The 12308-nt window shown below is 41.8% G+C and overlaps 1 protein-coding gene across 9 annotated transcripts in view; it reads left to right on the top strand.

Annotated features, from left to right (window-relative positions):
* The window catches only part of CHRNA7 (cholinergic receptor nicotinic alpha 7 subunit), a 129091-nt gene that overhangs the window by 51302 nt on the left and 65481 nt on the right, over positions 1-12308 (top strand). For 6 of the 9 annotated variants that reach the window (XM_072795769.1, XM_072795811.1, XM_072795802.1 and 3 more), the window contains one exon: positions 10485-10594. The exons of 2 other annotated variants lie outside the window; for them this stretch is intronic. In XM_072795769.1, the coding sequence (XP_072651870.1) occupies positions 10485-10594 (110 nt within the window). Of the gene's footprint in view, positions 1-6344; positions 6458-10484; positions 10595-12308 lie in introns of all 9 variants that reach the window. One more of the 9 variants, XM_072795784.1, reaches the window with a different exon arrangement.

Below are 12308 nucleotides of genomic sequence, written 5' to 3'. Positions count from 1 at the left end.
GTTTGCAGGTCTTTTATTAATCACTCTGTCTTGATTTTCTCAAATGTAAATATTTACATAAAAATTATTCCTTTAGACAATAAGTGTTAATTTTTTTCTTCTAGATTGATTTAGGATTATGGTGATTCTTCGTACTTAATTCATCAAGGTGACATTCATCTCTCAACCAAAGATTTGGCTTTGTTTTAAATTAATTCATAGATGACTATTTTTTATTACCAGAAATGAGACACTGATGCAGATTTCACTGTAAATTCTATGACTTTTAAAAATAGATGTAGTAATGTATTGTTCACAATGAAAGACATTTTGTTACAGCAATGTTAATTAATTCCTTGAACTTCTTCCAGATGACATGCCAAAAATCACATAGTTTTATCAGGGTGTATCAGCTGACAGTTTGACTAGTTTCTCTCTCATTCAATTTTGTTGAACGCAAGGAATTAAGGGAATTATAACCCACTTGATCTTTCAAAGTTTTTGTCACCCAATTTTTAGCATAGAGACATTGGTATTTTTCATTGACCTTTTGTTTGCTTCTTGGGTGAGTGTTCCAGGATAGGAGCTGAGATATGGGAAAAATGTCTTTCTTTAGGACAAGACATGCATGTGGCAATGGAGAGAAAGAAAACATTCACTTCATGGAGGACGCTTCACTATACATGAGATCCCTCACAGAACCTTTGGGAGATTTCCCTGCAGTATTTAAAGTAACATTCTGTAGTGAGCACATCCTACCCTAAAGCCTGTGCACACCTGCTTTAGCTTCCCTCCTTTGGTCATGGGCACAGGGTCTGTACTCCCCTTAGAGGCAGGCCCTCCCTCCTGGGAGGAGGTTCTTTCCTGGTCCCTGCCAAGAGCCTTGCTTTCACAACTGTCCTTGTGGCCCCATAATAGTGTCTGCAGGTCATTTTCATTAGCATACAGATGAACCTCAGTTGTCCCCATTAACCCTCAGCAGTGACTCTGGTTTCCTTCTCACCTTTACAGCAAAGTTCCTTTCCCAACCCAGGCCTGCCCCTGACTGTCACCAGTCTATTCACATGCATTCTCAGCCTTGGGGTGAGCAAACTACTAACTCTCAGGTTGCTGAATGCTATCCTATGAATAACATTTTCCCCCAATTGTTTTGTTGAAAATTTTCAAATATACTTAAAAGTTGAATTTATGGTGAGTCTGTATCCTCACCTCTTAGATTCTGTAATTAGCATTTTACAATTCTTGCTTTATTCCATAGTTGGCCATCTATCTATCTTTCTATAGATCTAGCTTATTTTTGAGTTCAGTTCAAAGTAGAATAGCAGTAGAATATAAGGTCACTTTCACTTATATGTTTCATGAAGCTCTTTGACTAGGGTGTCTTTCAAGGCAAAAACTTTACATGCAAGGCAATGAACAGACCCTAAGTGTACTGCCAGGGAATGCTTTCAGCTCTTGAGTACCATCTCCCTCAGGAAACAGAACTTTGCCATAACCCCAAATGATGTCTGATACCTGCCCTATTCCCACACTCCCTACCAGGGGTAGAACAACAGTATTGTTTTGCCTTTTCTAGGGATTGATTTTTCCCTCTTATCTTACTGGGTCTCTCAGGAGTGTTTGGGTAGAGTTGATTGGCCCCTCTTTCTTGAAATCGTACTTCACCTAGTGTCTGGAAACCTCTCCTTAGGTTTTTCTCCTAACTCACTCATGACTCCTGAGTTCCCTCTGCTGTCTCTCTTTTTGTTTAAAGATTTTACTTATTTATTCATGAGAGAGAGAGAGGCAGAGACATAGGCAGGGGGAGAAGTAGGCTCCATGCAGGGAACCCAACGTGGGACTTGATCTTGGGTCTCCAGGATCAGGCCCTCGGCTGAAGGCAGCGCTAAACCACTGAGCCACCTGGGCTGCCCACGTCTGCTGTCTCTTGATGTCTGTCCAGCCATTCCTTGCTCAGGAGTTGGAGGGCCCAGTATCCAGACTGAAGACACCATTCAGGAGCTAACAGCACCAACCCAACTTCCTCCCTGGTGTTCCCAATGTGGGCACCTAGTAGGCTCTTGATCCCAGTGTGTTCCAGACCATCCCTTCTTTCCCTTTTACACTTTTCCCCTCCATAGTTCAGAGAAGAAAAAATTCTTCTCTACCCTTTAAAGTTTTCCAGCTGGACTAAGATTGAATTTACTTGAGACAGATTAATAGGAGAAAAAAAAACAATAAAATTTTGTTATATGCACACGGAGGCCCAATAATGACATTGAGACATACAGAAATGACCAAAGCAGATAGTTTTTAAACTTTTTAGGCAAAGAGACAATAAATCTGTGAGGAATTGGCAGTACAAAAAACCCTTAACTTTGGGAGCTTTATTTAATAAGTAATTCTGAAAGGAATTTGGACTGTGCTAGGAAATTAGTAAAAAGTGACAAGTGTTGTTTCTATTGCCTTTCTGGCTTTAAATTTCCTATCTCTGGTGATAAGGAAGTCTCTTTAGCTTCTGGTAGGGAGAGTAACTTTCAGGGGAGAAATTTATTTCCTGCATTCAGGGGGACAGAGGAGGGTCTGAGTGTCCTTCTTGCACAGACTCTTCTAAATAACTTTTATTTAAAATAATCAGTATGCCTAAAGTGGTACATTTTGAGCAGCCTGCCCTTCGGGCCTATAATAGCTGTCTCTATTTGGATAATTGGTAACTCCATGTATTCATTTGTTCAGATTAGAAGCCTCAGAGTCACCCTTATCTCTTGTCTTTCATGCCTACACCTGATCTGGTAGTTTGACCTTTAGAACAGATCTATACTGACCACTGCATGTGAATACCATTGCTTCCACCCTGGAATAATTTTTCTGGAATTAATGAATAAAACAAAAAACTCAACCTAGGAACTGAGGGAGGGCTAAGGTATCATCATACAAAATGGAGCTAACTCCAAATAACATCTAAATGCTGTAGTGAAGGCGAAGCTCTGGGAATTCTGAGAGATAATGCAAATGCTTCCTTTTTAGCATAAAACCAGACATTCCCCATATCCTCTATGGTACATAGTGAGAAATACCTAATATGCTCACTGCATGTTAGGTCACAGACAGATTTGTCTTCCTGATGCCTACATTCCTTATCCCCCAGTAAGCAAATGATCTTCAACAGTGTATATGATTTGGAAATATTTTTTCAAAGGGTATTGTTTTCCAGGAAAATAGTAACTGCATTATTATTTGTTGCATTGAGTTCGGGGGCATCATAAATAAACATGCTTGCTTTGGAGGATGTCACTGGAGACTTCTAAATTTCTTTCAAGCACAGCTTATTTTTAATTAATTTTTATACTTGCAGAAGTGTATGCAACTTCATTTGTTCTAAAACTCAAATTTGTTAACTCACTTACCTATTCAACTGATCTTTTTGAGTACCTACTATGTAGAAGGCATTGAACTGGGTCATGTGAGAAGGATCCAGAAGTAGATGAGACCCAGTTTCTTCTCCTAAGCCATTTATAATAAGGCTGTGAAATTTACATTCTAACCAAAAGATTAAAATATTCTGACCAAATGACTCCCTAGAGAGATGGCAGGAGGAAAGCTGGTGGTGTGGACCGTGGAGTTCACAGGTGCTTTATAGAAATGGAAGGGAAAGAAGGAAACACTCTTCTAAATGTGAAGATCAACAATATTGTTGTATCCGATTGGATAGTATCTTGTTGAGAATTTTTGCATCCATGTTCATCAGGGATATTGGTCTATAATTCTCCTTTTGGTGGGGTCCTTGTCTGGTTTTGGAATTAAGGTGATGCTGGACTCATAGAACGAGTTTGGAAGTACTCCATCTCTTTCTATCTTTCCAAACAGCTTTAGTAGAATAGGTATGGTTTGGTTTCTTCTTTAAAGGTTTGATAGAATTCCCCAGGGAAGCCATCTGGCCCTGGACTTTTGTGTCTTGGGAGGTTTTTGATGACTGCTTCAATTTCCTCCCTGGTTATTGGCCTGTTCAGGTTTTCCACTTCTTCCATTTCCAGTTTTGGTAGTTTGTGGCTTTCCAGAAATGTATCCATTTCTTCTAGATTGTCTAATTTATTGGCGTATAGCTGTTCATAATATGTTTTTAAAATCGTTTGTATTTCCTTGGTGTTGGTAGTGATCTCTCCTTTCTCATTCATGATTTTAGTAATTTGAGTCTTCTCTCTCTTCTTTTTATTTTTTTTAAATTTATTTATTATAGTCAGAGAGAGAGAGAGAGAGAGAGAGAGAGGCAGAGACACAGGCAGAGGGAGAAGCAGGCTCCATGCACCGGGAGCCCGATGTGGGATTCGATCCCGGGTCTCCAGGATCGCGCCCTGGGCCAAAGGCAGGCGCTAAACCGCTGCGCCACCCAGGGATCCCCTCTCTCTTCTTTTTAATAAGGCTGGCTAATGGTTTATCTATCTTATTAATTCTTTCAAAGAACCAACTCCTGGTTTTGTTGATCTGTTCCACAGTTCATCTGGTCTCGATTTCATTGAGTTCTGCTTGAATCGTTATTAACTCTCTTCTTCTGCTGGGTGTAGGATCTATTTGCTGTTTTTTCTCTAGCTCCTTTAGGTGCAAGGTCAGCTTTTGTATTTGAGTTCTTTCCAGTTTTTGGATGGATGCTTGTATTGCGATGTATTTCCCCCTCAGGACTGCTTTTGCTGCATCCCAAAGATTTTGAACGGTTGTATCTTCATTCTCATTAGTTTCCATGAATCTTTTTAATTCTTCCTTAATTTCCTTGTTGACCCTTTCATCTTTTAGGAGGATGGTCCTTAACCTCCACGTGTTTGAGGTCCTTCCAAACTTCTTGTTGTGATTTAGTTCTAATTTCAAGGCATTATGGTCTGAGAATATGCAGGGGATGATCCCAATCTTTTGGTATCAGTTCAGACCCGATTTGTGACCCAGTATATGGTCTATTCTGGAGAAAGTTCCATGTGCACTTGAGAAGAATGTGTATTCAGTTGTGTTTGGATGTAAAGTTCTGTAGATATCTGGGAAATCCATCTGGTCCAGTGTATTATTTAAAGCTCTCTTTTCTTTGGAGATGTTGTGCTTAGAAGACCTATCGAGTGTAGAAAGCGCTAGATTGAAGTCACCAAGTATAAGTGTATTATTATCTAAGTATGTCTTAACTTTGGTTATTAATTGATTGATATATTTGGCAGCTCCCACATTCGGGGCATATATATTGATGATTGTTAAAAGTCCTCTGGTTGGATAGATCCTTTAAGTATGATATAGTGTCCCTCTTCATCTCTCACTACAGTCTTCGGGATAAATTTTTGTTTATCTGATTTATGGATGGCTACCCCTGCTTTCTTTTGAGGACCATTTGAATGGTAAATGGTTCTCCAACCTTTTATTTTCAGGCTGTAGGTGTCCTTCCGTCTAAAATGAGTCTCTTGTAGACAGCAAATAGATGGGTCTTGCTTTTTTATCCAGTCTGACACCCTGCGCCTTTTGATGGGGTCATTAAGCCCATTCACGTTCAGACTTACTATTGAAAGATATGAGTTTAGTGCCATCATAACTTATGATGAACTTATTCCGTTCCTGTTTTTGTGGATTGTTCCATTGGACTTCTTCTTAAAGAGGAATTTTAATAGTCCCCCTTAAAATTTCTTGCAGAGCTGGTTTGGTGGTCACATATTCATTCAGTTCCTGCCTATCTTGGAAGCTCTTTATCTCTCCTATTCTGAATGAAAGCCTTGCTGGATAAAATATTCTTGGCTGCATGTTCTTCTCATTTAGGACCCTGAATATATCCTGTCAGCTCTTTATGCCCTCCAGGTCTCTGTGGAGAGGTCTGCTGTTAATCTAATATTTCTCCCCTTAAAAGTTAGAGATTTCTTGTCTCTTGCTGCTTTAAGGATCTTCTCTTTGTCTTTGGAATTTGCAAGCTTCACTATTAAATGTCAAGGTGTTGACCCGTTTTTATTGATTTGGGGGGCGGATCTCAGTATTTCTGGATCTGAATGCCTGTTTCCCTTCCCAGATTAGGAAAGTTTTCAGCTATGATTTGTTCAAATACATATTCTGGTTCAAATACATCTCTGTCCTTTTCGGCGCCCTCAGGAACCCCAATTAAATGTAGATTTTTCTTCCTTATGCTGTGTTTTATTTTCCTTAATCTATCCTCATGATCTTTTAATTGTTTTTCTCTTCTTTCCTCAGTTTCCCTCTTTGCCATCAACTTGTCTTCTATGTCATGCACTCGTTCTTCCACCTCGTTAACCCTCGTTATTAAGACCTCTTGTTTGGATTGCATCTCATTTAATTGATTTTTTAATTTCTGCCTGATTATATCTAAATCTGCAGTCATGAAGTCTCATGATTCCTTTATGTTTTTTTTTCAGAGCCACCAGTAGCTTTATAATAGTGCTTCTGAATTGGCTTTCTGACATTGAATTGTAATCCAAATTTTGTAATTCTGTGGGAGAGAGGACTGCTTCTGATTCTTTCTTTTGAGGTGAGGTTTTCCTTCTAGTCATTTTGCTCAGTGCAGAGTGGCCAAAAACAAGTTGTATTGGGAAAAGGAGAAAAAGAGAGAAGAGAAGGAAGAAAAAAAAAGGGAAAAAAAAGGAAAAAAAAGAAAAAGAAAAGGAAGAAAAGAAAAAAGAAAAGGGGGGGTGGAGGCAAACAGAAATCAAAAAACAAAAACAAGGGGGAGTGTCCTCTGATTCTGTATACTGTAAGTCCCTCGACTTCCCCTGGAACTTTCCAGTGCTGCTGGGTCAATAATTTGTTTTTCCCGTTGGTTGAGCTGGTCATCTGGGGGAGGGGCCTGCTGTGCTGGTTTTCAGGTGTTAGCACTTGGGGGAGCTGCTCAGCCCCCTGCCTGGTGCAGGGCTCAGTGAGTAATGTTTATCCTGTTTATCCGGTGAGGCCACCATGAGGCTCAGTGGGGGTTGTTTACCCTGTGAGGCCCCAGGAGGAACAACCACAGTGGTGGGGCCAGCTCTGGAGCCCTGGATTCAGCTCCTGCAGTAACTTCAGAGCTCTCAGTCTGCAGGGGCCTGGATGTTCCGGGGCGGGGCCGCTGATCTGCTCAGCCTGGGGTCAGGGGTGTCCTTGCTGTCCTGGGCCCTCCTGGCCTCTGCCTGTCCCAGGGGGAGGCCGGATCCTGGGCTGTGTCCCCGGCGCCCTGTGCTCTGGGGCCTGCGCTGGTGGAATCGCGCTCCCGCCTGCAGCCCTTTTTGCTGGGAGCCTCTCCGGGAGCCGCCTCTGAGTTGCTCCCAGGCCTGTGGGGTGCCAGCTGCAGCCCTTAGGGAGCTTGGCGCACTCTCCTGGGCGCGCAGGTGTCTGTTAGTGTCCAAGGGAGCCTGAGGGCATCCCTGCCCTCCTGGGGTCCTGCTTTAACTCTCTGTGAGCCCCTTTCTGTCCGGGAAGGTTAGTGAAGCTCCTGCTTCTCCGGGCAGGGCTTTCCTGTCCTGGGGACACTTGCCCGGCCTCAGCCCGGCTCCTGGCGGGGCCCCTCCCCCTTGTGGAGGCCTTTTGTTTCTTTAATTCTTTCTTCCCCGTCTTCCTACCTTGATAGAAGCGTGAACTCTTCTCACTGTAGTATTCCAGCTGTTCTCTCTTTAAATCTCAGGCCGCATTCGCAGGTTTTCAGGATTATTTGAAGGTTATCTAGGTAATTTGGTGGGGACAGGTGACTTGGGGACCCTACTCTTCCGCCATCTTGCCCCGCCTGGAAAACATTTATATTTACTGATTTATTATAAAGAATACTGGTCAGGAAACATTATATGGTCTCCTTCATTTGGAGAATATAAAAGATACTGAAAGGGAATAAAGGGGAAAGGAGAAAACAAAAGTGGGAAATATCAGAAAGGGAGACTGAACATGAAAGACTCCTAACTCTGGGAAAGGAACTAGGGATGGAGGAAGGGGAGGAGAGCAGGGGGTGGGGGTGACTGGGTGGTGGGCACTGAGGTGGGCACTTTTGCCCACCTCAGTATGTATGTTGACAAATTGAACACCAATAAAAAATAAATTTATTAAAGAATACTGGTCAGGAACAACTGAATGGAAGAGATGCATAGGGCAAGGTGTGGGGAAGGCACAGCTTTTCTGCTCTCCATGGGCTAGTAACTCTCCTAGCACCTGGATATGTTCACCTTGTTGTTCAGGAGTTTTTATAACACAGTCTCCGTTCTCTCCCTGGATATTAAGGTTGGGTGGGGCTGAAAGTTCCCACCCTTTAATCAAAGCTTGGTCTTTGTGATGACCAGCTGCATGCTGGCAACCTGAGGTGATCTAGAGGTCCCTTCCTAAGTCACCTCACCTCATTGGAATAACTTCTAGTATGCTCAGAAGGGTCTCTGTATGAATAATAAGAGACACTTCTATCCTCAGGGAATTCCCCTGGTTTTAGAAGGCCTGTGCCAAGAACCTGAGACATAGACCAAATATGTTTCTTGTTATAATACCATTGTGTACTTAAAAAAGAAAAAGCAAAGAAAATGTTCCCTTTCTTCTCTCTCACTCTCCTGCTATAAATATCTCATGCATGTGCATTCACACATACTTCAAAAGTTTCCTTGGGTTCAAGGCAGGTGCCAATGAGGCCAGTTCTCAGATGCATGGAAAAATTGGGGTTCCTGTGGTGTGTTTCAGATCCAGGGCCCCTTCCTCCCTTGTGTGTCCCCATAATAACCCTATATAATTAGGTCTTGAAGATTTAATGAGGAAAGATCCCACAGAAATGGGAAGAGAAGGAAAAGAATAGACTCTTCTAGGTGATCTGGGAGTATTGCTCTGATAATAACTCCAGGTAGAGGATCAAAATAGAACTGAATGCCTAGACACCCAGTTGGTGTCCAGAGAATCAGAGAATTTGTTGTTGGTGTAAAAGACAGCATGTACTTAGTGTCAGAAAACTCCATACAAATGTGTTTTGAAAATTCTTCCAACTATTTTGATCTTAGATGAAAAAAAATGGGCCTCATTTCTAGGTTGACACTTATTATCAGGTACCAAACAGTTTGGTTGATGCTCAGGCATTCCTGCAAACCAGTTTCAACAAGTCTGGCTCCCTGGTACTGTCCTTTCCCTTCTCTTCCTTCTCCTCCCCTGTCTTCCACTAACCAACCACATCAAGTAGAAATATCAGTGGGGTGATTTTCCATCCTAAATGCCCCAGACAATTCTTCAGCACATTATACATCAACAACTCTTCATTCACCGAAGCTCATGGCTGTAAAGTGACATTACTCACAGGCTGTTGGCTCTCATCTGACTTCAGATGGCCCCAGAAGTGGGACAGCCTTTCCGGATGCTTTTCTGTTCTCTCTAGAGGATGGTGAGATCTCTGGGACATGCACTGTGATCCACTGCCCATGGGCTGCAATTCCCAAATCTCAACAGCTTTGAAAATTAAAGGGTTTTTGTTTTCCTTGATGTTGTGTTTGTAACTTTGCATCAAACTCATGGAGTTTAAAATCAAACTGAAATAGATATTAGTGGGGGCATTTATTTTTCTGACTTAGTGTCAGTATGCATGTTTTCCTGCAGAAATAATAGTACGTTTGATTATGGAGAGTTGCCTCAGTCCCAACTAGATATGTTGCATCACATACCTTTCTAAGTCTGAGAAGGTCTGAGCTCCAGAGTACAAGTGGCCCCAAGGAGACCACATATAGGATGGGGCCTTTACTGGGGTCTGCCCTGATTGTGGCATATTTATAGGAGCTGCTGAGTCCAAATGGGCCAGCCTTGCAACCCTGGCTTGGTGATGCTATTTGTATAGCAGATGTAGGTGGGAACCTACCTAACTAGTCTTTACAGAGCTAGTGGACCCCAGGTCGGACTGGGGTGTGTGGTCGTGGGACAAGGGACCCCAGGTATGGAAATGCCTGTGCTGGTGTATTTATGTCTATTTCCTCAGTCCTCATCTGCACCCTTGTCTTGATTCAGTGTTTTACCATCAAACGACTGTTTGCATTTTGGGGTTGTGGCATCAAAAGCACTATTCCTACATGAAAATAAGAACTCCATTCCAAAAACACACCCTCCTTAGAAGGTTCTGAGAGGTTCCCTAGCAGCTGCATGAAATTGTTTCATGGAAATAAATATTCTTCATTTTTCCAGCTTAGTTCTTTTCCGATTGAAATAAGTGAATTTATTTTTCCTGAGTGTCCCTTCAGTGGAGAACTTTGAAAGCAAAACAGTTACTCATTTGGCTAGAAAAAAACCCATCTGCTGTGGGAGGGGAAGGCTTGGGGGCATGCAGTGGACCGGAATTAGCTTTAATGCTACTGTCTGAATGTGGTCATGGTGACAGCAGGATCTTAAATGTGGTTTTTATGCTATTCATGGTCATTTATGAAGAGATTATTTAATTCCCAGTTTCCTTATATTTTGTAGATAACAATTCACTTATGTAAATAAGTATCTGGATATTTTTTTTGGCTTTGAATGTAACTAATAATCTCCCTTAAGAAACATTAGTAGACAGGAAAACAAAGTGCTACTAATGTTATTGTCTGTGTCAGTCTTGGACAGATCACTATTTACAATGGAATATGTCAGAATATCCAGGCGTGAAGACTGTTCGTTTCCCAGATGGCCTGATTTGGAAGCCAGACATTCTTCTCTATAACAGGTAAGCACATTGGACAAAAGGAAGAATGATTTTATTCTTGCATACATGTAACAACCAAGTATATTTGAGTATTTTATAGAAACATCAGACACATTATCTGTAATTTGGGATCATTGCTGCCCATGATGCTTTGTGAATGGCCAGGCATTTGAGAAGCATTCTGTCCCCTTCTCCCATGTTTTCTCCCTTGGCATGCAGGCTTGCGTTACTTAGCACTCTCCCTGTGATGTCCATGTTTATAGGGCTGTGCATTATAGGTACATATATACTTTTATGCATAATGACACTGAGGCATTTTTGCATGTGTAAGTACCTTTGCACATGAATGGTAGGATTATTGTCACAACATAAGTTTCTGGCCCATAGCATGCATGACTGGAATCCACTGTTTGAACACAAGTCCTTATTTAATGCATTCCCCAGTGTGCATTGGGAAAGCCCTGCTGCCTGTAGCTGAGTGCATGAGGATTGTCACCTCTAGCTGTGCTTGGAAGCTTGTGACGCAGGTCAAGTACTTGACCAAAAGGCATATGACAGTCATATTCTAATAGTCCTGCTCCTGATGTCAAGAAATGAGGGGTTCATCAGTAATCCAGTAGAGTCTGATTTGTAGACCAGATGCCCAAAAGGCAAGTATACAGGCAGGGTAAATTTCTAGAAGCACTAAGATTTTTGGCTAAATTACATATTCAAAATAAGGGGATCCAGACCGTCCTTTCCCAGTAAGATCTAGAATGTCATGACAAACTTAATATAAAAGAAATATATTTCCTAGTGGTGACTGCTGTCTTTTGTCCTACCTGGAAGAGAAGACAGAAGCCCCATGCCTTCTTGATTTAGGAAATAGTGTGACCATTGGCCACTCCCCATGATTTTCAGGGACCAGCTTATGTGTTTGTCCTACACTGCTTTTAGGGGGCTGGGTGATTCTTTATCTTGTATTGACTTTTAATTCTCTTTCTTACTGGCGATTACATTTCATTGGGATCATTGGGCCTGTTTCCAGAAGAATATTATTCCCTCCTTATTTGCTGCCACTTTTCAGCTTCTTAAGTTCTGATGCTTGAGCTTTGCAATATGTATAAAGTCCGAGTCAGTGATACCCTACTGAATAGGTGGAGCACATGGAATCCTATGGCTCACTTTGGATCATCAGTTTGCCAGTGCTGCCAAAATAAAATACCACAGATTGAGTAACTGAAACAACAAAAATTTGTTTTTCCACAGAAATGTATTTTCTTTTGGAGGCTGGAAGTCCAAGATTAAGGTGTTAGCAGATTTGGTTTCTTTTGAGTCTCCTCTCCTGTAACCTGTAGAAGTCCATCTTCTCCCTGTGTCTTAACATGGTCTTCCCTCTGTGAATGTCTGTGTTCTCTAATCTCTTCTTGTGAGGACAACTGTCATATTGGATTAGGGCCCACCCTAATGACCTCATTTTAACTTAGCTTCCTCTTTAAAGACTCTTTCCAAATATAGTCACACACTCACATACTGAGGTATGCTAAGATATGAACTAGGCCTTCAGCATGTGAATTGGGGGTGGGGGACAAGTTCATCCCCTAATAAGTGGCATTGCTGTTGACTGCTTAAGGACAACGAGCTCTTACAATGAGAATTGGAGAAGTCTGGGTGTGATCTTAGCTATAATATTTACTATGTGTATAACTGTTAAGTCTCAGACTTCTCCTTTGCAAAATGGAGGAGATGCCAGCTT

Source organism: Canis lupus, chromosome 2 (assembly GCF_048164855.1).
Source record: "Canis lupus baileyi chromosome 2, mCanLup2.hap1, whole genome shotgun sequence".
Taxonomy (NCBI): domain Eukaryota; kingdom Metazoa; phylum Chordata; class Mammalia; order Carnivora; family Canidae; genus Canis; species Canis lupus.
This window is presented reverse-complemented; position numbering and strand designations above follow the sequence as displayed.